The sequence below is a fragment of the Myotis nattereri genome, assembly GCF_964212035.1.
Source record: "Myotis nattereri genome assembly, chromosome: 13".
In the NCBI taxonomy this organism is placed as follows: domain Eukaryota; kingdom Metazoa; phylum Chordata; class Mammalia; order Chiroptera; family Vespertilionidae; genus Myotis; species Myotis nattereri.
The window spans coordinates 56,007,693-56,020,451 of NC_138088.1; the positions used below are offsets into that span (position 1 = coordinate 56,007,693).

A 12,759-nucleotide genomic window follows, 5' to 3' on the forward strand; every position below is an offset into this window, starting at 1 on the left:
TTAGCCACACTGGCTGGGCTGATGTTTCTTACAACCATTGGAGACTGACTAGCTATCAACGACTGAGTGGTGAGTGTAGTTCAGACCCCTAAGACACAGACTCTTCTCCCTGGTCACAGACATTTTCCAGAGGTGTGCCCCTCTAGGCGGGAGGGGCAGCCAGGGTTTGGACGTGGCAGACAACCCAAAAGTTATCTCCTCCAAGCAATAAACAAATATTTTACTGGCTGATGATTTTATGGTGCTGTGAAAGTATGGTCAGCTCCTGTGGTCATTTACGTATGCTTCCCCTTGTTGCACCACTTGCCTTTCTCTGGACCAAAAACAAGTGGTTGGTAGGCAGTGGGGATACCTGTTATATAGGATATTTATATTGTAACGGTGGGGAATAGAGTGAACTGGAAAAAGAAAAAATTATTTAAAAAGAAAGTTGGACAGGGAAAGTATCTGTTTTTCCCTTTTCTAATCTCTACCTTTTTCCCCCTTGTCACATCACTTTTAAGGTTTGGCTGTTAACAAAGGGAGTTGGGGGGCGGGGGAACGAAGGGGAATCTTTTCTGGGCTCCCTGCTGCTTTTTACCCGTGGAGACAGTTGCAGCCTCACCCTGTATGAGTCATTCCGCCCCCAGCTCCTCGCCCTTTGAGCATTCATCTTACTCTTCCTTGCCTTCTCTTCTTCATTCTGTCCTGGGGATGCCTCCTCCCTTCTCTGGACCCCGTTATGTCTCTTGCTCTGGGCACACACCATCAGCCTGGGTGAGGGGAGGTGTGCTTTCGGTTTGCCTCAGAACCAGGTAATCACTGCAGGCCTGTTTTCCCATGGGAGCAGCTTACCTTCTAGGGGAGAGGACAAGGGGAATAAAACTTACGTGCTTAAACGTTTTCATCCTCCTACTTACTCTCTACATATTAATACATGAGTTTTTGTTCTTGCCTGGTGAGATAGGAACATACATTTATTTGAACAGATGTCATTGACAGTCTTAAAAGGGCGTGGGTGCTCTGTTCATGACCGTCACTGAACTCTGAGCTCTGGAAATATTAAGCAGGTGTGACGTAGGAACTGTATTGTTTGCTGGAACTGCCATATAACAAAGTTCTGCAAACTGAGTATCTGTAATAGCACATTTATTTTCTCACAATTCTGGCGGTTTGAAGGCTGAGATCAAGGTGTCATCAGGGTTGGTTTCTCCTGCGGCCTTTCCTTGGCTTGGAGATGCCATCTCCTCCCTGTGTCTTCACATTATCTTCTCTGAGTGTCTGTAGTTTCTATTTTCTGTGTAATGTTGGGGAAATAGCTGTATCTTCACACAGCTACTCATGAAAAGATTGCTTTAGGCTGGAGAATCCAAGCACAAAAGCTCTTTAAATTGAGATTATTTTGAAGTTTAGGACAAGGATAAGCTCTGTTGGGGTAAGAAATAACGGAATATAAAAAGCAAAAGTATATATTCCATGATAGATTCAGAAATAGTTTGAAAATTGTCAGGAATCTTGATTAATTTGGCAGTGGAGGCTCTTGATTTAGTAATTAAGGGAATTACTACAAGTAGGATTGAAGAGTCACAGACAGTTCATCAAGGAGCTCTCACTCCTTAAAGTGGTGCTCGCCATCTGCCTGTTTCTCCCTTTGAAGTGGAGAAGATGTCTAAGTCACTAAAATGTAAAGTGGATTATGCACAGGGTTTTAAGTGTATAATTTCAGTCCTCTGCTGTCTATAGAGACTTCTTGCTATGACACTAAGGACATGAAATATTTTACATATTTCAGTGATGGAGTGTCACTAACATTGCTGTATACTTTTCTAAAAAGTCACTAGAAAACCCCATCCTCAAGGCACAGGAGAGATGGGACGAGGAGCCTGGCAGGGCCCCTGCAGAGCTCAACCTCTGCTGGAGACCTGGCTCTCGGGACATGCTTTAGATCAGCGGTTCTCAACCTGTGGGTCGCGACCCCTTTGGGGGGGTCAAACGACCCTTTCACAGGGGTCGCCTGACCATCGGAAAACACATATATAATTACATATTGTTTTTGTGATGAATCACTATGCTTTAATTATGTTCAATTTGTAACAATGAAAATACATCCTGCATATCAGATATTTACATTACGATTCATAACAGTAGCAAAATTACAGTTATAAAGTAGCAACGAAAATAATTTTATGGTTGAGGGTCACCACAACATGAGGAACTGTATTAAAGGGTCACGGCATTAGGAAGGTTGAGAACCACTGCTTTAGATACTGCTTTTGTTGCAATGAGAGCTTTAGTATGGTTTGCTGTCTGGTAAACATTAGCTTTAGTAATGATAATATGAATTTAAAAGGTCATTTCATCCTCACAACTACTCTCTGCAGTAGGCAGTTTAGTCCATTTCACAGAGCAGTTAAGTATCGTGCTGCCAAGTACACGGAAATAAGTGATGGAGCTAGAATTTGAGTCTGAGTTCCGACCTCAAAGTCCAGAACATGGAAGCCTCCTTGAAACGGGAGGGTACTATTTACAAAATTCCTTCTCTGTTGAGATTATTTGTGTTACATTTTGTCAGATTTTCATTTTCTTAAATATTTTTTGATTTTTAGAGAGAAAGAGAAAGGGAGAGAGATGGAAACAATGATGAGAAACATCATTGATTGGCTGCCTCCTACATATCCCCTACTGGGCATCGAGCCACAACCTGGGCATGTGTCCTGACTGGGAATCAAACCAGTGACCTCTTGGTTCCTGGGTCAATGCTCAACTGCTGAGCAGCAGGGCATATTTTGTCAGATTTAATCTTTCTCATAACACCCCAGGTATATTGAACTTTGATCTGTAATAGTTTTTTAAAAGGAGCACTTCCACTTTTCAGATTTATTCTGTGTGAGTAGCTAACTAAACTCTAAAATATGCATATTTTATTTTTAAATGTGTTTGAGTTCATAAGTTGAATTTCAATATTGGCAATACTAATATTTTTGTGGAAAAAAGGATGCCTTTTGGTTTCTCACGTGAGTTTATGTAGGGGGTAAAACTTCTGTGTTGGAAAGTTAGTATTTTTATATCTTGGTATTATACTATTAGATGGTTTATTAGAAATTTATTACATTTGATTATGCATATCATGTTTGTCATACTGTAACTTATTAAGATTACAATTCATGCTATTAATACAAATGAATCCAAAGTAAACTGCATTAAGAAGGCATAGCATGGAAGAGGACTTTCTAATGCTGGCTTGTCTGGTCAGCTGCCAACACTCTGCATTGTTCAGTGTAAAATAGAAATTACTTATTTGAGGTTAAGAACCTGTGGTAAGGATTTCTTTTTTTAAAATATATTTTTATTGATTTTAGAGAGGAAGGTAGAGGGAGAGAGAGATAGAAACATCAATGATGAGATAGAATCATCAATCGGCTGCCTCCTGCACGCCCTACACTGGGGATTGAACCCTGACCGAGCATCGAACTAGCGACTTCTTGGTGCACAGGTTGATGATCAACCACTGAGTCACGCTGGCCGGGCAAGGATTTCTTTTTCTTTTTTTTTCTTTTTTTTATATATTTTATTGATTTTTCACAGAGAGGAAGGGAGAGAGATAGAAAGCCAGAAACATGGATGAGAGAGAAACATCGATCAGCCGCCTCAGCTGCCTCCTGCACATCTCCCACCGGGGACGCGCCCGCAACCCAGGTACATGCCCTTGACCGGAATCGAACCTGGGACCCCTCAGTCCGCAGGCCGATGCTCAATCCACTGAGCCAAACCGGCTTCGGCAGGATTTCTTTTTATTCAATAAATGTATTGACATTCTACAGTGTATTATGTTTTATTATGTGTTAGGGTTATTGTGTGTTAGGTGCTTGGTAACCTTGATTCATGCCTTCCCAGCACATGGTAGGTTCTTGGTTAATGTTTAATGATAATGAATAATGAAATGGCCTGTAAAAGCCTTGAAACTTTGGAGTAGATTTACACCCTACTCTATAAAGAATTATAAAACACTTTCAAACTCTTGCATTTATGAAATGCCTAAAAAAGCATCTTCCAAACACTGTTCCTAATGTGAGAGTTGATTAATATTTGGAAGAAAAAGTAGGGGAAATTGAAATACTATGTATCTCTTTAAAAAACTTTTTTCATATGGGAAATATATATCATGTTATTTTTCTACAATAAGAAATTCCTGAAACAACTGTTTTAATTATTTTTATTTTTGGGATATTTTTCTTAGGGATATAAACTCATAAACTGAAAGGTTGATTTTACATGCGGTCTTTCATAGACTATTTCTCATTTAATTAAAAAGTGTTTGTGAGAAGTTAAAACTTGGATTGGAAAGGTAACTATTAGGCCTCTGAGTATTTTCTTTTTTTTTTTTTTTTTTTTACAGAGAGGAAGGAGAGGGATAGAGAGAAACATTGATCAGCTGCCTCCTGCACACTCCTTACTGGGGATGTGCCCGCAACCAAGGTACATGCCCTTGACCGGAATCGAACCTGGTACCCTTCAGTCTGCAGGCTGACGCTCTATCCACTGAGCCAAACTGGTTAGAGCTTTTTTCTTTTTTCTTTTTTCTTGCTTGTATTAAGATTTCTTTCATTTGTTTTACCCTCTTCCTCACTCTTCCCCTCAAGATATTTACTAATTTGCTCAGCTCTAGTGTACACATAAAGTCGTTTCGGTATTGTTAATCCATACCCTTCTGAAGAACAAATTCATTAACCAGAATGCAGTATCGTGCTCAGTTGTTTTTACCTTTATCCTTACAAAATACTCTTTTCCAAAGTTATTCAGTTTTTGTCCTCCCTGCCTCCTGTAGTGGGTTACAGTCTCCATTTGCAGCTGAGTTGGGTTACTGTTTGCATTTCATTTTGGGGTTCCTCCACATCCTGGTTATTTGAACAATTTCTTCATTTTTGAGGCAACATGAAACATTACCATGTCTAACAAAAGAGTATACTCAGAGGACTGTTATTTTTCATTCCCTTGTACTCTCCCCATTGCCCCTCTTCGTTCCATTTCTGCCTGTCTCCTGTAGGTGACCAGTCTCATTAATTTCTGATTTATCTTGCCTCTTGTTATTGAACAAATGAGCAGATACTCAACATTTTCTCATTTCTTTCTTGTATAAAGTGTGGAATACTCTACTTTTGTACTTTGATTTAATATATCCAGTTTATCCACTTAATATATCCAGGAATCACTCCTTATCAGTCATAGAACACTTCTAATTATTTTTCATAGCTGCCTAATACTCCATTGAGTATATGTCCCTTAGTTTATTCAACCATTCTCCTGTGTCTTGGCATTCAGGTTCTTCCCAGTACTTTGCAATTACAAATTGTTGCAATGAATAGACTTAACTGTATATACTTGTATATTGTTGTGTATCTTAAGGTGAATTTACAACAGTGGGATTGCTAGGTTAAAAGGTAAGTGCAAATGTTTTATTGTTAGGTACCACTAAATTTCCCTCCTGAAAAATTGTATCTGTGTGTACTCCCACCAATACTGTATGAGGTTGCCTGCTTCTCCACAGCCTTGCCAGCAAATGTACTACCTTACTTTTTTATTTTTCCCAATCTGATGGGTGAAAATGGCATTCCTCTAATTAATGAGTGAGATTAAACACCGTTTCATATGTTTAAGGGCCATGTTTATATTTTGTTGTGCCTTTTACTTTAAAGCAGTGGTTCTCAACCTTCTGGCCCTTTAAATACAGTTCCTCATGTTGTGACCCAACCATAAAATTATTTTTGTTGCTACTCCATAACTGTAATGTTGCTACTGTTATGAATCGTAATGTAAATATCTGATATGCAGAATGGTCTTAGGCGACCCCTGTGAAAGGGTCGTTTGACCGCCAAAGGGGTCGCGACCCACAGGTTGAGAACCGCTGCTTTAACGAGTTATATCTAATGCACGCTGTGGTTGGATTATTCACCTTCATCCTCCCAGGACAGTAGCACTTTATAGAGACTAGCCATTAATAATGACTTTTCTGTTTCAGATTTTCCATGGTGGCTTATTTTAATTAGGCAGAAAGCGCTGGTGGGCAAACTTCCAGGAGACCATGAGGTCTGTAAAGTTACCAAAATTGCTGTGCTGTCACTTTCTGAAATGGAACCTCAGGATCTTGAGCTAGAGGTAAGGTGCTTTTTCAGGAAATTTTATGGAAACGTGATATGAATATAATAGCAATTATGAGGATTTGGTTTAATAGACCAGAATCATACAATGTTAGACATAGATAATGTCTTTAAAATAATTTAATGTTATGGTTTTCAAACTCCATTTTAGTAGTGGAAACTATTTCCAAATCGGTGAAATCCAGTATATGAGATGCATAAGATCAGAGTTGCTTTGGTTGAGGTGGTGATGGGGCGTGGGCATGTGCTGTGAACATTAATGTACAAATTTTTGGTGGGCGTTTCTTTTCTTTTCTCTTGGGTATATACCTTGTGATGAAATTGCTGGGTCATGTGGTAACTCTATGTTTAACTTTTTGAGGAACTGCCAGGCTGTTTTTCAAAGCAGTGTGCCATTAAAAAAAATCTAGACAAGGGTATGAAGAATCGGTGGGGTTCAAATAAATGAGAACAGAGGTGCTCTTTCTTTTGGGGGAAAAAAAATCCTTTAAAGGTTTATAGGCTTGATGTTCCATGTCTGCATATCGTATTTGCTGTATCTCATTGCCTTAATAGATAACTGCATCATTTCCCATATTTAGTTTCCCATCAGACATCTATTTAAAATTTTAGCTCCAGATGGACACAGATAGATACCAACTTTTAAAGTAAAAATCATTTATTTTTATTTTCTTAGACAGCAGCCACAGCAGCTCTTACTTAATCTTGATTATGAAACGTAAGTTGCTAGAGAATGGAAGATATCAGGGAGCACCGTGGGGCTTGTGGCGGTGGCTTTCTCTTTGAGATCACGTGTGTCAGGGTTGTGCTAAAGGCCTAAGCACACACGGCACAGACCTGGCTGTGCCTCTGGAAAAGGGAAAGTGATCCACTGTCAGCACGGTGTGTTGTAATCCCCAGAACCCTGTCTGAACAAAGCCTTTTAGGACTGGGAAGGATTTCAGACTTCATTTTCTCTATCCATACTTTGTGTAGGACTTCATTTAACCTTTTTAAAAAGATATTGGCCTATACTTTTTTTTCTAAAAGTAACTGTATGGAGGATTCTAGAATATTCATTGAAAATGTTTATGTTCATAGTAATTTTAAATTTCTATTTACAAAAATCAGTTTTAAGAGGTAGAGATAGACTTCTGGGGAAGATGGTGTAGTGTTTGTGCTTCCCTATACAGATCACAATGGTTATCTGAAACCTTTGGGGCCATCTTTGTTTTAGAGTTCAAGTTTTTATTTTGGAGGGTGGGGAGGTATTGAGAAGGTTATTCCATTTATTTTATATATGCCCTGTGAGTCTGAGGTGTTACTCCACAATACAACACATTAATATTTCTTTTTTTTTTAAATATATTTTTATTGATTTTTTACAGAGAGGAAGGGAGAGAGATAGAGAGTTAGAAACATCGATGAGAGAGAAACATCGATCAGCTGCCTCCTGCACATCTCCTACTGGGGATATGCCCGCAACCCAGGTACATGCCCTTGACCAGAATCGAACCTGGGACCTTTCAGTCCGCAGGCCGACGCTCTATCCACTGAGCCAAACCGGTTTCGGCCACATTAATATTTCTTAAAGAATAATGAATCAGGAGAATGTTCATACCAAGGGAGGTAAGTGATGACATCAGTAGCTTCATGCCAGTTTAGGGTACATTTTGGCATATTGTTGATAAGGAAGGAAGTTAAGGGGTATTGGGCCCATCCCAGGAAGAGGTTAGATTAACAAAAGAAAAGAGCCCTGACCAGTGTGCTCAGTTGGTTGGGTGTCGTCTCATGCACCAGAAGGCTGCTGCTGTGATTCCCCGGTCAGGGCCCGGGCCTGGTTGCAGGCTCGATCCCTGCTGGGGGATGTGCAGAAGGCAGCCAGTGGTTATTCTGCTCTCACGTTGATGTTTTTCTCTCCTTCTGCCTTCCTTTCTCTCTAAAAAATCAATCAGTAAATAAAAGAAAAAGAAGATATTGCTAGGCCTGGAGAGAAGTAGTATCTTAATGGACCATAAACAGAACAGTGGTTTGAATGGGGCCATAGGCCTCCTGGACTCTGGATCCAGAAGCAGGCAGTTCCAGGTAGAAACTTGTCCCCTACACAATAAGGGGAACTAGAAGGGCTACAGGAAAGATGGGGGCCTGAAGCCACGCTTGGTACTGAAAGCCTGGTGCTAGAGTGAGACTCCCCAGCTCATGAAAGGAAGCTGTTAGGTCATTGCACTAAATGGGATAGATAATTGTGCATAAATAATTCTGTCTGTTAAGCACTTCGAGAAATACTGGTCTGGGCAAGAGATTAGGACCTGAATTAACACAGTAGCAATCAGCAGCAAGTGGTTGGGTTTGATAGGAGAGACTTTAGGAAAGAGAATAATGGAAGATGACTCCTAGCTTTCTTGCTTAAGTGATCCCGTGGGTGCTATAGTAGTTGCCCGAGATAGATTTGAGAAACAGATGTTGATCAGTTTTGAAGACGCTGAATTCGAGGGGCTGGTGTGTCAATAGCAGGCAGATGTTATATATTTGGGTCTTGTGCTCAGAACAAAAGATTGGAGTTACCATGAACACGGGCAATAGGGTAGTGAAGACCTGGGAGGGGGTGTGTGAAATTATATGTAAAACACTTGATCTTAACCAGGTAGTTTTCTTCAGAACTTCTGTGCCCTTCTCTGGTCTTAACACATCCCCATCTTCTTCCTCACCTTTGCCAGTTGGCCCACACATTTCCGGAAGCCTCTACATACTGCTTCTTCAGATTTAATCTCTGGACCCAAAGACTATGTTTTTTGTTGATTGGTTAGTGTATGAGGATAGGAGGAGAGGAAGCAGTTGACCTGTCCAGCTTTCAAAGTTCCCAGTAGAGCAGACTCTTGACATGTTCTAAACCAGAACACCCAGTTAACTGGCATGAATGAATTTTTAGCACAGACAGCTGTGGAGTAATGCCCTTGGAGCATAGAAAACGTGCATTTTGCACGTTTAAAATTTAAAATTTTAGATGCCAATTTTTAAAGCATTAATTAACCTCAGCTGGAGCATTTTATTTTTCAGTTATGTTAACCATAATTATGACCCTAACCTGAATTTCCATCCCTAAATCCTAAGTATATCCTGCCCTGTGTTCTTTGCCTGTCTTCTCCTGTAGCTTTCTAACCACTGACAGCACAGCTGTGTTTCCTGTTACCAGTTGTCTGCTTGGTCGTTTTTCTACCTCTTGAGGTTTACAGTAGCATCCACTGCTGCACTCACATTTGAACATTTAGCAAGTAGATATTAATAATGAATTCTCTCTCTGTCCCTATTATTTAGCTCTGTAAGAAGCATCACTTTGGAATTAACAAACCAGAGAAGATTATACCATCTCCTGATGACTCAAAGTTTTTACTGAAGACCTTTACGCATATTAAGTCCAATGTATCTGCTCCTAATAAAAAGAAAGTAAGCAAAATCAGTCAGAGAAAGCCAAGTATCACATGATCTCCCTCATATGTGGAATCTAATGAACAAAATTAACTGACAAACAAAATAGATGCAGAAACATAGAAGCATAGAACAGACTGCGGAATCTTGGAGGGAAGGCGGGGGAGGGTGGGTGGGTGGGAAGAGACTAACCAAAGAACTTGCATACATATATGCATAATCCAAGGACACAGACAATGGTGTGGGGAAGGCCTGGGACGGGGTAGGGGGCGGGCTAGAAGGGGTCAATGGGGGGTGTGGGGGGCATATGCAATACTTTCAACAATAAAGATTTAATAAGGAAAAAAAGAATTTAACTTATATGGGCTTGGAATTTTTATTTTTTATTAGGTTTAAAGTGAGGGGTAATTTTCCTGCCGGTGAACTTATTTTGAAACCACTTGTCATATTCCAGCACTGCCTCTGCATGTCCTAGGGCAGCGGTTCTCAACCTGTGGGTCGCGACCCCTTTGGGGGTCGAACGACCTTTTCACAGGGGTCGCCTAAGACCATCGGAAAACACATATATAATTACATATTGTTTTTGTGATGAATCACTATGCTTTAATTATGTTCTATTTGTAACAATGAAAATACATCCTGCATATCAGATATTTACATTACGATTCATAACAGTAGCAAAATTATAGTTATGAAGTAGCAACGAAAATTATTTTATGGTTGGGATCACCACAACATGAGGAACTGTATTAAAGGGTCGTGGCATTAGGAAGGTTGAGAACCACTGTCCTAGTGATTAGCTTCACCTCTTTCCTAGGAAGGTGTGTATTACCCACATAGGCTGTCTTTACATTTCATTCCTGCAGTGATAGTAGATCCACATTTTTACAGGTCAAGGAAAGTAAAGAAAAGGAAAAGTTGGAGAGAAGATTACTTGAAGAGTTGCTGAAGATGTTCATGGACTCAGAATCCTTTTACTACAGCTTGACCTATGACTTGACCAACTCAGTGCAGAGGCAGAGCGCTGTGGAGAGGGACCCCCGGCCCCTCTGGCAGAAGGTACCGCTCACGGTTCAGAGCAGGGTTTGCCCCCGGAGTAGTTTATGGACTTATTTGGCTTTATCGGAAAACTGAAACAACAGGTTTCTGAACTGTTTATTCTCTACCTTTTCCAGGTTGATGATCGATTTTTTTGGAATAAATATATGATACAAGATCTTACTGAGATTGGTGTGAGTAGTTTTCTAAAATATTCTAAGATAATTATAGTTAAGCAAATATTCTGGCAATACCAAGTTTTTTAACTTTCCTGTTTCCTCATCTGGACAGATCTCCAAGGACATTCTAGTACTGCCAGTATTTGAATCAGGGAAGATAGGGAATATGCTGAGGTTATTGAGATTTGGTGATTACAGTCTTTCTTTACTCTGTCACATTATGCTGGAGAATTATGACTGTCCAAGGACAACTAATTAATTTATTCAGTCAATCAACAAATATTTGTGGAAGGTCTGCTATGTGCCAGTTACTATTTTGGGCACAAAGTGGGCAGATAGTTGATTAGGATCATATATTATCTTTTTCTTAGCCTTTCAGAAATTTCAGACCTTTTGTCCTGGTCATTGTGGTTCGGTTGGTTGGAGCGCTGTCACCTACACAGAAAGGTCTCGGGTTTGATTCCTGGTTAGGGCATATACCTAGGTTATGGTTTCAGCCCCTGGTTGGTGCACATAGGAGAGGCAACCAATTGATATCTCTCTCCCTCCCTCCCCTCCCTTCTTCCCTTTCCCTCTCCTCCCACCTCCCCTCTCCTCCCCCCTCCCCTCTCCTCCTCCCTCCCCTCCCCTCCCCTCTCCTTCACTGTCTCCTTCCTTTCTCTAAAAAATAAAAATCAATAAACACATCCTCAGGTGAGGATTAAATAAGTATATTATTTAAAAAATTTTTCAGCCGAAACCGGTTTGGCTCAGTGGATAGAGCGTCGGCCTGCGGACTGAAAGGTCCCAGGTTCGATTCCGGTCAGGGGCATGTGCCTGGGTTGCGGGCACATCCCCGGTGGGGGATGTGCAAGACGCGACTGATCGATGGTTCTCTTTCATCGATGTTTCTGACTCTCTATCTCTCTCCTTTCCTCTCTGTAAAAAATCAATAAAATATATTTAAAAAAAAAAATTTCAAACCTTTCTCCTTTTTTCTATTTCTCTTCCTTGGTGGGAGTTAGTAGGTAGATAATGCCTACCACTAGCTATCCATCATGTCTCTATCGAGAAAGAGTTCTTGCCTCTTTATGATGCTGACACTGGGACCACCAGAACTTTGTGGCAGCATTAGCAGTAAGGGTGTCTGTAATGAATATTGTCTTGCTTGCTGACGTGTTGAGCTCTGTCTTGCAGAGTTTTTGCAGATATTTTGCATTTCCACTGAGAACTGGTGACTTGCTATAAAGGTGGGATTTAGCCACTTCCACGTCTCTGTTCCCCCAAGAGTTCTGCCTGTATTGCTAGAGGGAAAAAGCAAATAATGGGGGCGATGGTAAGAATCAGGAAGGCAGGTTGACCCTTTACTGTTTTCAGCCACCTTCCAAGATCCCACCTGCAGGCTCCATGGAACAGAACCATGAGATAGGACCTGCAGCGTGTGGTTATGCAAGAGGAGGTGGGTTTGAAGTTGAGGCTGAGATTAGGGCTAGATAGGATTATGGAGACAGGAGAGAAAGAGGGACTAAGAACAACTCTCTGGGAAGCTTTTCAGCCTTCACTGTTTATCCTGTGCTATTGCTAACCAGTTCCGGTCAGCAGGCAGGCACTATGCTAACGACTTTTTCCATTTTCCTCATTCATCTTCACAGCAACCTACTAGGGTAGTAGTTTTCCTGTTTTTCAAAGCAGAGTGTCCAGGCACTGGGGAGGTGCAGTGACTCACCTGGGGGAGTTAGTAAATGGCGGAGCTTGAACTTGGACGCCGCTGTCTGGCTCTTATGGTGTGATCCCTCTCAGGCAGCTCTCTTTTGAGCGATTATTATAAAGCGAAGGGAATGCTGTCTGCTCCACCTGCACCCCTCCTCCACTCCCTTGTGTTCTCCAGCGAGCAGAATCCAGGGTTCAAGAATGGAACGTTTCTGTTCCCAATAAACTAACAAGTATGTGCTGGCTGCTGTTTGGGTTTAAGAAAGTATCAGTGCTGTACAGCGTAGAAACGACGTGATGTTCCTGTTGTTTTC

At 41.0% G+C, this 12,759-nt stretch overlaps 1 protein-coding gene across 1 annotated transcript in view; it reads left to right on the top strand.

The window, feature by feature from the left end:
- Window positions 1-12,759, top strand: part of INPP5F (inositol polyphosphate-5-phosphatase F) — a gene marked incomplete at its 5' end in the record, with an annotated part of 58,212 nt that overhangs the window by 20,871 nt on the left and 24,582 nt on the right. The window contains 4 exons of the mRNA XM_081105387.1: window positions 5,996-6,132; window positions 9,429-9,557; window positions 10,431-10,598; window positions 10,715-10,771. Coding sequence (XP_080961513.1) covers window positions 5,996-6,132; window positions 9,429-9,557; window positions 10,431-10,598; window positions 10,715-10,771 — 491 coding nt within the window. The remainder of the gene's footprint in view (window positions 1-5,995; window positions 6,133-9,428; window positions 9,558-10,430; window positions 10,599-10,714; window positions 10,772-12,759) is intronic.